Here is a 17,044-nt window from a genome sequence, read left to right as displayed (position 1 = left end):
ACAAGATGGCAGAATGGGTTAACCTTAGAGGTGCTTCAGTCTGCAAAAAATCAAGTCTGCTGTTCATGTCCACAGAGCTGACACAGGCATATTTAGAGCATGCACCATTATACTGCATTCTCATTAAACCGGCATTCTCAGTTTTTTATTGGCACAGTATCAGAACAGTGAAAGTAGTATCAAATGCACATTTACACGCTAGCATTTATTGGGTGTTTGTGTGTTTGAGTGTGATCAGCTGGTGAATATCAACTTCAATATTTCCATTCCTGAAACAAATATGCGGCTAATTAGCTTCTTAATGTTGTAGATTGTACACCAGCCTTGCCTGCCAGTGAGATTGTGTGCAGACAGTGTTGTTTGTCAGAGCTTTGACACCAAAAATTGGTGTGAGTGAACCAAAAAACTACAAGCTGCAGATTAAAAAGCTAAAGTCTGATAATTCTCCTTGGGTTCATCTCAGTTCATATTGCATGAATTCATTTTATGGGGCTTTAAAAGGCTAACTGACACTCAGTCATCATATGCTTTTATCTTTGACATGCTGCTGATTAGGTGCCATTAATCTACAAGTATTCTGCCAAAAATTAAATCCCCAATAATGTGTCTGATGCTTGAGGCAGGTTTGTAACAGTGCTTTCTTTTTCTCTAGATAATTCCACCTAAATTCTTGAGTTCCTGGCAGTCTTGGGCTTGTCATCAAAATGCATTTGTTCCAGTTGTCTTATTAAGTGCTATGTTCTCCATTTCAGATACAATTTCTTCCCCTTCAGTTTTTTGTGGTCTATTTTTTCTTGGCGTTATCAGAGAATTATTAAGACCAAATGCTGATCCTAAAGAAAAATCTGTTTCCTGCATCACCTCGTTGTGTGGTGGTTAATTCTGGTTCTTAAACTAGCCTCCTGGATTTTTAAAATTTATACATAAACAACAGGTGACTTCCTGTACATTGCATGTCTGCGTACACCAGACTGTGACAGATGGGGTAATGAGCAAGCGACCAGATGCAGTGCTCTACTCTGACAGAGGAAGTGACACTTCTAAATATGAGCTGTTTTCGCACAATAACCACATGCACTTAGTGTGCATGTATCAGTGACATGAAGTGAGATCTCAGGACAGGAATCAGTGGCGGAAATGCATTAGGCCTCTTCAAGCTTTACCGGATCTGCCGGTAGATCAGTATCAAGCTGATATCAAATAAATACAGAGCAAGTATTGCCAAAGCCAATAGCCTATGTAGGGGAGAACAGTGAGTCATGGTAAGATAAATCACTATTAATTTGAACAATTTTGAACACAAAGATAAATCACTTTCGTTTTTACTTGCCACAGTTATTAGCTAATGCAACAAATCACGCCTTTCCATCAAATATCGATACTATCGATCTATCAGCCCACCCGTAGTGCTCACAGCTAGATCAGATCACTTTAAAACGGATGTTCCCTCTTATCAAAGAGAGTCATAGAGTGTAAAAAACATATCTAAAACTACCAGTTTAGAGCCATCTGGAACCATATTTATTACAGCCTATTATATATATATATTTTGATGATTTGGCGTATTTTTACATTATATTATAAAACATCACAGCTATTTTAATGTGATGCAAACAACTATGGACCAGATTTTCAGAAAAGGCAAACTAGTGCGCTCAGGTGTGGTTGGTTTTATGCGATAAATACAAAAGTCGCAGCCAGTTTTTCCCAGTATCCAGTGCAAAAAATAAGGTATGCTCTTTCACTGCGAAATTAACATTAAATTGGCGTGTCGCAAACGACAGTAACTCAGTTTGCATACTCCTCCCAGAAATACATATACGACAGGGTGAGTCGCAAGGGTTTCCGAGTTCCCACCTCTTACACGTAATGCCCCCTCTCTGTTTATGCAGCCTCTTACCAGTAGAGGGCGCCAGAGGTGATGAGCCTTGGTGGGTACCTCTCCTCTCTACAGAAATTCCCCGCTCTGGTTGAAATGACATCACCGTCTCCTCCCACCAACCAGACTCCGGAGCCGCTGCATACACAGATCGTTTATTCACAAAAAGATGGTTCACTCGATCTTTGACAGGTTTTGACCTGTGGGACGCTTTTAAGCCGAAACATGTTCCGGTCATTGAAATAAAATGAATGAAAAGTATTTCATACATGTGACCCAGTTATTAGTCTTTCATCCCAGAGCGAGCCTACTTTCTGGGAAGCTCCAATTGACATTGTTTTTACCCCACGGGTTAAAGTTCACACCATTCAATAGAAACTTTGAAAATTTAGACAATTAAGCAATTTCGACTCAAAATGTAAACCGTTCTCTTCTTCAAATGTAAAGATATGTCTTCCAATCTTTCAGAAATCCTCATTTTATACAATAGTAACCAAATATTTTTGGCGTTTGAGCTTTTGGAAAAACCAAGAAATTAATAAAGAAAGTAATAAGCTCATCATTTCGGTTTAAAGGTAACTGTTGTGTACCTGATACTCCCTTTATTTTCCTCCATGTACACTGTAGTGGGAAGTGCATAGTATGCTGATTGCTGGGGTAGTGGTTGGTGATGTTCAGAAGTGGTCCAGTGGACCGGGATAAAATGCAGTACATACATTTACAGGTCTTAGGAGATCAGATGTGTGTTGACTTTGGTGAGCTATTAACTTTTCTTCCAGTGATTTACTTTCTTTGTTTTTCTGTTTAGAGTGTAACATGCTGACATTGGTTGAAGTATCAAAGGTAGAATGTTGACTTAATAAAATTAAGCCTACCTGCTAAGTATTAATTACTAATTAATTATGAAGGAAGTAGTAATGTGCGAATATTTTCACTGTTTATATGCTGGGTGCTGCTCTTTCCATCTAATTCTAAGAGTTCACTTTTCCAATGCAGTTTCAGGAAACTTGGTCAGAGTGGACCCTCCTTCTTTTATCCCACCCATCTTTGCTCTGGAGAAGCTCACCGCTCGATCCGCCCCTAAATGGTCGAAACTGCCCTCCACGTCGTGCCTTGCCATCTCATTGGTCTAGACAGACGTCAATCAGTGGATTATCCTTGTCGGGGTAGGTTGATTACGGTCTGCGGCGCTGAGCTGAGCGGTGCTGGGAGAAAACAGTGCATTTAAAACCGCCCAGGGAAGACACCGCATTTACGAGCGGAGTTTTGTTTTTTTGCTGCCTCCCTCCTCCTCGGCCCCGTTTCAGTCTGTCCGGTCCAGAATGAGTCGTTCGAGAGGAATGCAGCACCGGCTTACCTGAGCAAGTGGACACCTTTTCTTTGAAATCCATTTCCAGACACTTATTCAGCTCTGTCTCCCCCCCCCTTTTGAAATTTAATTTTAATTGGATGTCTTGTTGTGTTACTGCTGCTGCCTTGTGTGTCTGCCTGAGTGTTTTCCTTTGCAAAGAAAAACGAGGTTATGTAGGTAGGGATTTCTCTCGGATCCATCTCCGCCCTGTTGTTTTCATGTTGTAATTGGATTTTCTATCATTTACAACAGCAAAAGCAGCACCAGAACAACAGGTTTTCTCCCTCCATCATCATCATCTCGTTCCTCTTTCCTCCTGCTGTCCCAATCGTTTATTCTTTTGCCGGGTGGTGGTGGTGCAGAAGATGGGATTACCTGCCCTGGAATTCAGCGACTGCTACCTGGACAGTCCACAGTTCAGGGAGAGACTCAAGTCTCACGAACTAGAGCTGGACAAAACCAACAAGTTCATCAAAGAGCTGATTAAAGACAGCAAGGCTCTGATCCAGGCTTTGAAAAGTAAGTGGAGGTTGGAAGGGGCGTGAGTGTGTGAGACTGATAAAATGTGTGCGAGGAGGTTGCAGTTGACAGTTATATGTGATGTCCCTAATTATTGAAATAAAGGGGAAAACAGCCAAATCTGGTTCATGTGGGCTTGATAGAATCACAAGGATTGAGAGGTGAGAAGCCCCCAGGTGTGAAAGTCTCAGTTTCATTGGATTCATGTGAAAGGCTTACACTCTGCTTTGTGTGTGTGTGTGTGTGTGTGTGTGTGTGTGTGTGTGTGTGTGTGTGTGTGTGTGTTTCTGATAAGGCATGCTGAGAGGCTAGGCGGGTGAATTTGACTGATCACAGTGCATAGTGTCCTCTCATGTTGTCAGCACATTTGTTCCCATTAGCTACATTGTGAGGTGTTTACAGTGAGCGAGGGGGTGTGCACTGTGTTTCATCTACATTGATATCTGCTGCTGTTCATCTGATGGGATTTGAGGCTGTGATATGCTACAAACGTTGGCCTTTAATCTAAAAACAAAAGCCTTTATTTTACATTAAAATTTTTATTGTAGAAAGGCATAAAAATCAGAGTGGGATTGAACGGAATATGACTTTTAGGTGTGGTGGTAAAATATTTCTGCTTCTCTATAGGTCAAACTTAGATCAGCATTACAGGCCAAGTGTGTTTATGCATGCACGGAAATGGGCTCAGTGGTTCTCACACATATTTACAAGAGAAATGATGAGGAATAAGCAAACATTAATGCATGACGTGAACGACAAAGAAGGTTGGAAAATGCATGCTAGTGTATACATTTAATGGCAAGGTTTATCTAATGTGTATTCTTCAAAAGCAAGAAGATATGAATTTGAATAATAGCAAATGTCCAACATTCAAATGTTAATCTTATCATCCTAATCAGGGCAGCTCCTATCACATAACACTGGGTGAACCATGACTACTAACCTTAAACAAAACATTAATGTGTAACTTTTATGCATAACTTTACTTCAGTGAACCACGGTTCAGCTAAGGCTAAGCATAATCCCACCTCCCTAGTAAAAGATTAAACTAATAGTTTTTTCCATGCAAAAATATGAAATCCAAGGCTTTCACTTTTGGTAGGGAGTCACGAGCACCTCAGAGGCTGTGACAGCACTTCCTGCTTCGGTAGTGTAAAGTTCATTCTTGTGCCTACACAGTTTTCATCAGCATGTGCAAAGATAAACAAGTGCCATTAAAGACTTGCTGTGTCTTTAATAGTCCTGTCAGTACTATTCAAGTCTAACTTTTTATTGCGCCTTTTAAGTCTGCATTGATGTAAAGTTCATGACGGGCAGGGCTCAAAATGACGTGCAGTAAGGAGGGAAGATTTGGTGGTCAGTATTACTGTGGTATGTTCTAGAGGCTGGTCCAAATGTCTGCACTGACCAGCATGAAATCTTATTCTGGCATAAACTTTAACAAATGAACACATTCAGAATTTGTGATGTCATGGTTCAACTATACTAAAATTCACAGTTAGCAGCTGTTTTTACTCAGTGTAGTTTGCTTGCATACAGTCTTGAGCCACCCCAGATTTCTTTCTTAGGAAAATTTCCCATTTTCCTAAGAAAATGGGAAATGGGTGCAGAGATTTCATTGAAACATGTGCAAAGATACATGGAAATCCAGTGTCCAAGGCAAAAACAGAGTTTTTACAATTGTAATGAGCATGACGGTCGATGTCAGGTAAGATCAACTTTAATTCTTTAACACAGCCGGAACTCTCTTAGGTAACATTTCATGTTACCTCAGTCATCTTCATGAATAGTTCTCCAAGCATCTTGAAGGACATTCAAAGCTCGTCTGTGGACGTTGGCTGAATTTTGCTCTCTTCACTGTTGAGATGATCCCACACTGAGGTGAGGGCTCTGGGGAAACCAATCTATGATTGATAGGAAAATAAATCAAAGACCACTGGTTCGTAAGACACGATTTTCAGATGCTGCTCATCTGCTATAGATGTGTATATATTTAGACCTGCCGCTTCTTCTTTTGTCCTCCGCTTGTTTCCTCAATTCTTTTTAAGGACACATTAAACAACGTGCTGTGTTATGCCAGTTTCCCAGTAGCTCTTTGGGAATCCCCTTGTTGGTGCAAAAGCACTGTTTAATGCATGTTCTCTGTAATGGACATTTGTTTTTAGTCTATATCTTTTGACTTATTTCAGGTACCCTATTACGTCCTGATGTACTACGTAGAGGACCTCCTGGGCTTTCCAGTGATATCTCCTGTATTTGGGTTACCTCTTTTAGATCCAAAGAAAAAAACGTTTAATGGGAAGATTCTTTTTTCCTCGGTTCTCAGGAGGATACAGTGCTAAAATTCTTCTGTAATACTACTACTACTACTAATGATGATAATAATAATAATAAAGATAATAATTTATCAACAAAATCATGTTCAAAGTGATCGTGGGCGATCGTGGCTCAAAGAGTTGGCAGTTCGTCTTGTAACCGGAAGGTTGCCGGTTCGAGCCCCGGCTCGGACAGTCTCTGTCGTTGTGTCCTTGGGCAAGACACTTCACCTGCTGCCTACTGGTGATGGCCAGAGGGGCCGATGGCGCGATTATGGCAGCCTCGCTTCTGTCAGTCTGCCCCAGGGCAGCTGTGGCTACAACTGTAGCTTGCCTCCACCAGTGTGTGAATGGGAGAGTGAATGAATAGTGGAATTGTACAGCGCTTTGAGGGCCCCAAAAAGCGCTATATAAAATGCAATCCATTATTAATAAAGTGCTTTGAAATAAGTCACATTGCTTTTGTGTGAAAACGGCGTTAGAGCAAAGTAAGATCAAGACCTTGAAGCATTACAGAGAAAAGCCAGTGTTCTCTGCTGCTGTTATGCATGACAACAATGTGGAGACAGCCAGGACTGTTTGAGGTGTGGGGAAAGAAAAGAAAGAAAAGTAATGAGCAACAACAAACAATAAACACAGAGTAGCTTGGTTACCTGGAGCCAGAGATCCCTGCAGATAGATGGAAGGAAAGGGACAGCGGGAAGGAAAAAGCATGAACTACAAGAGAGAGAAGTAGAGCAGGGCGATATGGCCAAAAATATTTATCACGATATATATTTGAAAATTTGCGATAACGATATAACCGACGATATAATTGATGCGAGACAAAATACAACTCCACAACATTACTAGCGCAAAAAGACAACCTTCCATTTATTTTCACTTAAACAAGAAGCTGGTTTTTATGTACATTAAAGCTTTATAAAAATGTAACAGTGCAAATGCAAATTCCTTGCTGAAAGTTTAACCAAAAGGCATTTCCAGTAGAAATGGGCTGACATATCCTGAGCATAACCATGTATAATATCCACTGAAGTTAAAAAGAGGTGCTTTGCAACATTAAACTGCAGTGTGCAGTACGCATTTTTCGGACCATAAGGTGCACGGGATTATAAGGCACATTAAGCGAAACAAAGCAGTCAGATAAATCAAACTTTATTAAACTCATTCTTCTTGCTTCCTCCACTTCTGTACCATTGATTCATTAATGTTGAATTCTCTGGCAGCTGCTCTATTCCCATGTTGTTGCAGTATATTAATGACTAACCTTGTATTGTGGATGGATTATCTCAGTTGTTCTCCTGACTGAAGTTTGGTCCGTTTACAGCATCCTGCCATGCGATTGCATTTGTCTCTAACCATGAAGAACCTTCACGTTAACTTTTATAAGTGGAAAAGTGTTAGTGTTCGTCCTCCAGCTTCACTGTTTATGTTATGTTAACATAGCTGTGTCTACAAATGGCAATAAGAATTAGTTCTCAAAAGTTTCTCCGTTTCTGTTTTGTCTAATGAACTGATAAAAGTCGTCGTTTGGAGGTCAAACCTTTACCAATGTTGCTGCTGCAGCGGTATAATGACAAAGTTAACTGTAATTTCATTTGAATTTGATTGTGTGATGGGAAATTAAACTGTTGAGCATTAACAATTTTCATAATACAGGCAGTATTTGACCATGATTCTGGTTTCTAGAAATGATAGAATGTCATGCAAGAATGAATGAAACTATGACTGGCACTCCAGAACTGGATAATACCACAGAGATGAGTTAAGTACTTTGAAAGTGACTCCAAAATTTGGTTTAACCATATGTGAAATCATCTCTTTGGCTAAAGCTTAGTAGATTATTGTATTCAACAACATATTCAGTGGTGTGCCGATGCTAAGATGACCAGTAGTAATGTGTTTAACAAAATCTGTTATGATGGTACTGGAAAAAGTCTTCCAAATTCCTCTGGGGAATGAACCCCAGTTATTGAATTACGAGTTAAGAGGAACTCAGGCATGCTATGGCTGCTTTTGTGCATGACCAAATTGGAAGTTGTGTCACTTGGAGACTGAAACAGAGGTCTGTTTCCTCCTGGGAGATGTTGCTGAAGAACTGTTGATGCAGCAGGAAGATGGCATGTTTGTCCAACGTGTCTTCCATGGGGAAGATCCTCATTGCTCATTAAAGAGAGGGCCAGAGTGCACAAACAGTATATCCATTGCCCGTTTGTTGTCGTGAGCCGAGTTGAACCAGTCTCTGAAGTTGGTCATTGATAAATTGTCAAAAATTCTTGGCTACAACTTAACACCACAAAAGACATCATGATGGACCTTCTTGCTCTGTTAGGTAAATTGTTTGGATTACTTGGCCTCGCTGTTGCAGTACAGAGTGATCCTTGCAGTCAGCAAACCACAAACAGGGATGAAGCTTGAACATGCTTGTTCAAAGTAGTTTATTATTTACACTGTTCAGATAGGACAGAACCTGCAAAGGGCAGATGTTCCACTCTGCTAAATATACCTTTTTTAACAGCAAACTAGCCCAATTCTCTTTCACGACAAAGCGCTGGTCAGCTGATGTGTGGCTACGAAGACAATTCTGCTTTTGTCCAATGTGGGATCCAGAAATCAGACGGCGTGACCTGATTCACTAAGGCCGGGATGAGAGAGGGAGATGTTGTTGCGTGTTCTGTGCCATTGTAGCAGGGTGCTGGCAAATAAAGAGCAAGTCAGCAAATTTTTTGAGTTAATCTTTGTATACCTGCGCTGTGCTGCGTCATGTGCTTTTGAATCCGTTGCAACAGGTCTGTAATATCTAACAGCATGTCAGAGTCCTCTTTGCAGTTACATAAGTAACTGTCTGCGCACACGCACCTCCACCTCCTCGGCTTTTCTGTAAACAGTGAGGGGGATGTGTGACTGTCCCGGGAAGCCCCTAAGGTTTAGCTGGTTACAGTTTGCTGCTGTTTGCCTGGGGTAGCCTGACAGCTTTCACTTGTGTTTTTATTATGACAGTTTTAACCTTGGGCTTACTGTAAAATATGCCTGTTCCTGTCACTTTTTTATTTTCAGTTGAGTAGAGTTCGTCATGTGATGAGACTGGTGAGTTAAACATGTGGGTCCTCTGACCCACATGTTTAACTCACCAGTCTATGTAATGTTTTTGTCAAGGTTCTGTTTCTTTTAACTTTGACAGCAGTTACAGTGAAGCAAAACTGTTTTGCCTGCTATATCCTGAAATCCCCTTTCTGCACAGTCCATTTGTACGCCACCATGCCCACGATATCCACCATGTCAAAAGGTCAATCTGACTGGCACGTTGTGAGGCCTGTAGAAAGGACTTTCTGACTTCTTGCAAACTAAAAGTGTGCTTATGACCATATCTCACTTTTGGCCAGACACAATGTTGGTGATGCTATTTTGGGTGACCAAACAGAAACTGTGGCGGTTTTATATACCTTCCTCTGCTCCAGATATACTCATGTTTAGACTTTATACCTTCTTTTCCAGCAGCATTCATATTGGAAGCCTTGTCAAGCATTTCCTGTAAGAACTGGCTTAATTCCCCCAAACATATAAACGTAGTGGGGGGATTTTACTGTATTTTCTTTTTTGCCCTAGTCAATAAACTTCCACATTAATAAAGTAGAGGTAGAGCAGAACAAAACAGCAAAGCTTAACACTGGACTGGAATGACAATGTCTTTATTTTTTCTGCATTTATTTTTTTATTATTCTTCCCAAATTGTTTTTCATTTTTACAGTCTCCAGATTTGATATGTAATTGCTCATCACATAGTCATCATATTATTTACCAAAAAACGAATGTTGCTTGCAGAGGTGCCATCGCCACTGTTGCAAATTAACAGCAGCTTCATCCTGTTTGAGGGTAACAGACTGGCTTGTGTAGCAATTACAGATGTAGACACATTCAGACCAAAGCCTGTACACATGCAAACGCACACAAACTGTGTTTTAGTATAGACTCTGACAGCCACAAACCCTCACTTGAATAAGTAGTTTTGAAGCGTGCACAAACGTGGGACGTGAGATGAACATGCGCATGAGCAGATGCCCATGTGTGCGCACACGCAGATGTTGATGCGATTGCGTGTGTTAGCCAGATGTCATTTTAGGGTCGACCTAGCTTGTTATTACTGAGGCTGTAGAAATGTTTGGCTCTCTGCTCCACCTCTAACATGACACGGCTCAATCAGCCAAGAAAATCGTAATTACCAGCTAAGCGTTCACTGGAGCTCCAAAGGAAACGAGGCAGCATGCTCAGACGCTTGCATGACAGCAACATGTGATTTTTGCAATGTTTTCAGCTAAAAGTGTGTCTCAAGATTCAGAGTTGTGACTTCTATTATCTGTTGTGATACTTGATCATTTTTTGTTTCACATCTTAAATGTGTAAATATAACTCAGTGATTTAGTTCTGGTATTAACACTATTGATTGAAAACATACTATGCAAGTGTTTTGATTTGTAATAGCCTTATCTTGGTTCTTGTGATAAGCTAAAAGGTCTAGTTGTTTTTGGAACCTGTCTAAGACACATAATGAGAAAACTGCTGTAATTATTGTAACCAGTTAAAGACAAAGGACCTGTATTGAACCTAACATGACCACCCCAACAATTCACCATTGCTTTTACCCAATACTGTTTCACAGTTATAACTGCTGTTTATGTTTCAGTTATTTAAACAATGCTTCAGCCTGTAATTATATTCCAGTTTGGAGTCTCGGAGCTCAATTGTGACAATTTTTAAACAATCTGGCCATAGTCTTTGTAGATTAGCCACTAATGTGTGTTTTGGTTTGATTTATCTATTTTTTTTGGCCCAAGCCCCACAGGTTGTTTTTCTTTCCAGGTACTATCCCAACTTTCTCTCTGTGTTAGACCTCAGTCACATAATCCTGGGGATCAGTCAACGACTCCCTGTCCACCAATGGTCACAAGTGAAATGTGTCGAGTGAGTGAGGGCTCTCGCTGGGTGAACCTGGGTGTAAGGGTGCTACACCAAAAACCTCCTGATGATTGATTTTGTTGGTAGCAGATTGTTTTAGTGGATGTCACAGATTCATCAGCAAACAATTTACTTGCCAAGCAGTACTGAAACTTGGAAAAAGTGTGCTGCTAGCCAGAAATGGAGAGTGTGTCTTCAAAATCTAACTTCTACCTTATTACAGCCACTAACACACTTGAAAAGATGAGGCTTTTACTTTGGAAGAAAATAGTCTCGGTTTCTGGTTTTCACACTTCCTACATCCACTCTACAAGCACTTGGTGACTGCTTGTAGATGAATTGCATGAATTTGTATTGTGCCCAATGCAAACTACAGGCGATCACAGCAGTCTGCTAGTGACATCACCATATACCTCTTTTTGTGAACACTTTTCTCTACAGACCATTGATCACCAGGAGGTCAACGACTGGTCTCTAGACCTGTGTGACTGAGGCCTTCACTTGGATATGTTCTAGCCTCCCCTTGAACCCTATACTGGTTCCAGTGGTAAATGGACTGAGTCTTATATAGTACTTTTTTACTTGAGCACTCAAAACGTTTTATACAACATGCCTTATTCACCCATTCACACATCAGAGAGTTACTTGTGGTATCTTGCCGAAGGATGAAGCATGAAGAATGGAGCAGCCAATCAGCCACTGAACCACCAACCTTGCATTCAGTAGATGACCTACTCTACCTACTGATCGATAGCCATCCTGTAAGGCCACACATTATGTATGTGGTTACTGTATATAATAAGACAAATTATAACACCCACAGTTTTTTGTGAATTGAGTAGAAAGCAGCTTGCTGATGTATTATAACAGCAAGCCCCCCAACAAAAAGCTCAACGCTCTTAGAATATTTTCTGGTGACTACTCAGTGTGTATATAACTGTTTTAGTCTGATGGTTTATGAATATGATATGTTAAAATCAGACTGTCGTGCAGGCGTGGATGTGCAGAAAAGGACAGCATGACATCCATACAGATAATGTTCCTTAACCATGCATGCCAGGTTGCACATGTTGAGAATATGGACATAGTGCATTCTTTAAGTATGAGGTCTGTGTGTAATATACATGTTGTTTAGTTGGATTTACACTTTTGATGAGATGTTGCTACCAGACGGATGATAAAAAGATGCCAGGAGGACAAACTGTGCTCCTTTACAACCCAGAAACGAGGGACAAAGAAGTGAATCGTGTTTGATTTTCATGTGATTTTCAATCACTAAGTAACTGAGAATTTTAAAATTTTGTTGGAGTGTAAGGAAAGTTCAGGCATCTGCATAAGTTGGTGTAGCTATGGCTTTACAAGGACCCCTGTCTCTGTTGTAGTTTGGACACAAATGGCTGAATAGTAAAATTTTTGATGACCACAGTATTTTAACTGTGATTGTTATAATGTGCAGACCAGGTTTAGCCAGTAAAACAATGCCAGAGCTGGGTCTGTAGAAGAAATAGTTGATGGCTAAATTTTATTAAAGTAAATTTACTCCCTAAGAATTACAGCTACACGGACATGTTGTAGTAAACCTGTAATGCTTCCTGGCTGCAAAAATATAGTGTGTGCATATATTAAAGGCTAACTAAAATCACAAGCATATTGTTCAGGCATGTGTGCTTAGCTGCATGCTGTCTGTTACTGGTTTAAAAACAGGCTTTCCACCCATTAGGGCCATCTTGATAATGGCTTTCTTTTCAAGCATTTACTCTGACTTCAAATTGACCTTTAACTGTCATTGGCAACCTCACAAATAGGCTGCTGGCTAAGTGAATGTGTAAATGTCCCAGAGGAGAAGAAGAAGAAGCAGGAGTTCCCTGAAGCTCTGAGACCGCCTGTTAATGGCGGGAATATTATGCTTCTACTCCATGTGGCTGTTCTGTATAAAAAGCCTTTTAGCCAGCAGTCTGTGTAGTGACAGAGCCAATTCAGCTCCCACTGTGATGCTGTTGCATTTGGTGCCACACCCCTCTGGTTCTTTAACACCAGCACGCTATGTAAAATCACACACTTTGGTGCCATCGCGCTGGCTTGGTGTGTTTAAGTGTAAACATGCAATTGCGCTGTAAAGCTAGCTGTTCTTAAAGGTAAAATCTGTGAGTGGAAAAGGCTTCATTCTTCTTCTCACATTACCTTCTTTCTTTTTTCCGTAGCCACCCACTGTGTTCTTGGTTAGTAACAACAGGGGTAATGGCGGTTATTCAGTAGTTCAGCTGTCAACTATTCTGATGGATGAGGGTTATACGCACACACAAGTGCACACCACACCATAACTAATTCTCAATTATGGCACGACTGAACCTTTCTTTCTTTCTTCTTCTTTTTAACATCCAGAGCAAAAGAAGAGTTTGTGCTGGGAGGCAAATGAAAGAACCAGTACGTAAGGAGGAAAGGAGGTGGGGGGTGCGGTTGTGTTTCACACTGTTTAAAAGCTAACATGACCTTTTTTTTTTTTCTTCTTTCAAAAGTGTCTATAGAGGAGCCTCTGGCTTGGTGAAACAAAAGAGTAGAAAAAGAAATGTGTGAAAAAGAGTAAAAAATGGAGACAGAAAAGAGAGGCGTTTCACTCCTCTGCATATGTCGCATAAGAACAAAGATGATACAGTTACGTGTGCATGCATGCAGTTATATTCTAACTGTGCACCCTGTACATCGTGTGTGTTTCCTATTAGAGGCACATTTCTGCTTGCAGAAGATTTGTATGCATACAGTAAACGTGTGTGTGTGTGTGTGTGTGTGTGTTTCCACCGTAGCACAGCACAGTGGGGGCTGGGGGTCTTCCTCTATCTGTGACGTAGCATGGATGAAAAGGAAATTAGGGCACGACACAGCCCTGCTATTTTGCTATTGTTGTCTTGCATTGACGCTGGATGGAGACAGTCTGAGACACACACATGCATACACATTTGTACACACAAGAAGAAATTTAAAGGTTGTGTAAATTAAAAAAAATGTCTAGTGGGTATGATGTATGTAAGGCAAAAAGGATTTCATAATCTCTATCTTTTTGTCAGACCAGCGGTCATTGCTTCATAATTGTGAAGCAATAATTGTGGTCAGTAATTTGTGATGGATATGTTTTAATGCGCACGAAAAGATATCCATCTCACATTGTGTATTTATTGCACATTAGCATTGAACTAGCATAATGATGATTAGCATAATCATGATGAAGGAACTGACCTCCCAGTCCATTTTTTCCTTCAGTGGGCTGGTTTCAGTCATTATGCAAATGTACTGTTTATAAGATTTGGAGAAACCTGCAGTAGGGCTGGGCGATATGACCCAAAATTCATATCTCGATATTTTTTAGCTGGATGGCGATATAAGATATATCTCGATATATTTTTTTAAAGCCATAAAGTAAGAACAAGAAGAGAGTTCTTAGTCAAAGCTGTGTCCCAGATGTCACACAGGCACTTTTATTAACATAGAGCAGATGTACATAAAATTTACTCAAAAATAAATTATGAGCATTTATTAAATAATAATGCTCCATAAATAAAAGAAAACAATGTTGTTTTTGTGCATAACAAAAAGCTCACAATTGTGCAGTCAAAATGTAAACTAAAAGACGCTGAGCATAGTAACAAAGACAGATTTCACAGCTGCTCTGTTCCCAACTTGTACTGACTGACAGCCTGGAGTTTGAAATCCGCTTCATAACCACGTCTCTTAACAGGTGCCATTTATGGTCCTTATACACAGTAGGGTAATATTACGTTGAAGCACAGTACGTATCACTCCGCGAGGCTCAGCCGTAATGCTCCGACAATCCATCAAGCGGTGCAGCTCCGTAGCTTACCAAAGTCGTACTAAAACATTTTTTGACAGATTGCTGAGCGCCGTGTTCCACATAAAATCGGTTCGCGGCCATCAAGCACAACCAGAATTCATACATAAGGCGCGCTGTCAACTTTTGAGAAAATGAAAGGATTTTAGTCCGTGCAGCACCTCTGGGCTGCATGGCGTTAGCGTGGTTAGCTCGTTAGCGTGGTTAGCTAGCTAACACATTGACGCCGTCCAGCCCCACGCACGGGGCGATGCGCAGTAACTCGTTAACGGAGATTTGCCGTGTCCATCTTGTCGCTTCCTGCAGGTGAAGCGATGGGGGAGGAGGGGGAGTTGTGTTCAGTGAAAGAGAGGCGAGGCCGAGTAACGTTGCGTAGAGACGGAAGTGGACGAAAGAGAGGCAAACTTGCGGCTCCACAAGTATAATTATAACGTAACATAGACTATATCGATATAAAGGATATTGTCAGATCTTATATCTCGTATAAAAATATATCGATATTTTTTAAAAACTCGATATATCGCCCAGCTCTAACCTGCAGTCAGCTGAGACTGAAGAAGTCACTTGGATGAGTGACGAAACGTTTCTCCCACTGAAAACGCTACAACCAGATGAACAGAATCAACTTTTGGAGAAGCATTCATGTTGCAGTATAATAAATATCCTCATTAAAAATCTAGTAGGGTCGTATCAGGTCATTTAAATGTAAAATGGTAAATGGCCTATATTTGTATAGTGCTTTACTAGTCCCTAAGGACCCCAAAGCGCTTTACACATCCAGTTATCCACCCATTCACACACAGGTGATGGCAGCTACATTGTAGCCACAGCCACCCTGGGGCGCACTGACAGAGGCGAGGCTGCCAAACACTGGCGCCACCGGGCCCTCTGACCACCACCAGTAGGCAACGGGTGAAGTGTCTTGCCCAAGGACACAACGACTGAGACTGTCCAAACCGGGGCTCGAACCGGCAACCTTCTGATTAGAAGGCGAACTCCCAACTCTTGAGCAACGATCGCCCCGCAATCGTGACAAAGACAAGCGATTTGAAGCAGAAATGGCTTGTTTATCTATATCAGTTTTAAATTGGCGTTACTACTGCTGCCCTGTCATCTGATTAATTGAAACTTTGACGTGGAGTATTTGGATTCAGAATCAATTAGAATCCGAATACTTGTCCAGTATTCAAGCTGGACGAAGGCTTGTAAATATTTTAGCTTATGGTTATTCAGTTACATTGCTTGGCAGCAATACAGTAACTCAACCCCTCGATGTAGTGAGTACTTGTGTGTTGTGATAATTCTGACTTTTTGTTTTTTGTTCATCTTCCACGTCCAGTATAGGCTCAATAGATGCATACAGATCAGGATGACATGTTTCCTTTTGTCTCTGTGGTTGCGTCTACTCGCAAATTCACACATTTGACCATATATTAATGTAGAGGCAGTCTTCACGAGGTGTGAAGCATGCATAAAAATAAAAATGCCGTTTCTCTTTTTCGTTATCTGTTCCTTGCCCTGTTAAACCTAAAATGATTCAGTAAGAATTTATAGTCACAATGTAGAGATACAAAGAGAAGTCACTCAAGGAACTGAAAAAGGAACTGCAAAGCAACAAGTTCGTTTGTTGCTCTCATGCCATGGTTAGAAATGCACAAAACCCATCATGAATTAATTATAGTTGATCGTTCATGAAACTGTAAAGAGGAAGTGGGATTTGCACATAAATGTAAATTTAAAAAAAGCTTACAACTCTTGCACTCCTCACAACCCATACATCATTCTCTGACACGTACAGTGAGTTAATTGCAGAACCGATGCATGTGGTGAGTGTTTGCATATGCATGAAGTCATGTGTGTCAATGATAGAGGCTCCCTATCTGCTTAGCCACAAAGTTGCTGTTTTGTTTACGGGAACTACTGAAATAATTTAAAGGCATCTTGCACTACTTTAACCTAAATAAACCTAACCATTGCTGCGAAATACTGTATAAGTTCTTCTTTTTTTCTCCCTTTTTGCAACATACTTTGACTGAAATACACTTAAAACCAAGTTGTACAACCTATTGTTACTCTGCTAAATGAGTTGGTTACACTGTTTGTAATCCCCTGAAGCTCATCTTCTCTTCTTTCCAAAACCTTTTGAATTTTCTTTCTTGCACAAACAGTAAAGGTGTTCTGGTCAT

At 40.7% G+C, this 17,044-nt stretch overlaps 1 protein-coding gene across 2 annotated transcripts in view; it reads left to right on the top strand.

The window, feature by feature from the left end:
• Positions 1–3,328: 3,328 nt before the first annotated feature.
• The window catches only part of LOC146624483 (rho GTPase-activating protein 26-like), an 83,203-nt gene continuing 69,487 nt past the window's right edge, over positions 3,329–17,044 (top strand). Inside the window, exons 1-2 of one of the 2 annotated variants that reach the window (XM_085364616.1) lie at positions 3,329–3,407; positions 3,483–3,749. In XM_085364616.1, coding sequence (XP_085220742.1) covers positions 3,329–3,407; positions 3,483–3,749 — 346 coding nt within the window. Of the gene's footprint in view, positions 3,408–3,481; positions 3,750–17,044 lie in introns of those variants that run through there. The other variant, XM_085364615.1, reaches the window with a different exon arrangement.

This window comes from Diplotaxodon limnothrissa, linkage group LG10 (genome assembly GCF_057381915.1).
Source record: "Diplotaxodon limnothrissa isolate DT_005_m linkage group LG10, D_limnothrissa_male_GT1.1, whole genome shotgun sequence".
In the NCBI taxonomy this organism is placed as follows: domain Eukaryota; kingdom Metazoa; phylum Chordata; class Actinopteri; order Cichliformes; family Cichlidae; genus Diplotaxodon; species Diplotaxodon limnothrissa.
Note: the sequence above shows the minus strand (reverse complement) of the source record. Positions and strands in the feature narration are given on the sequence as shown.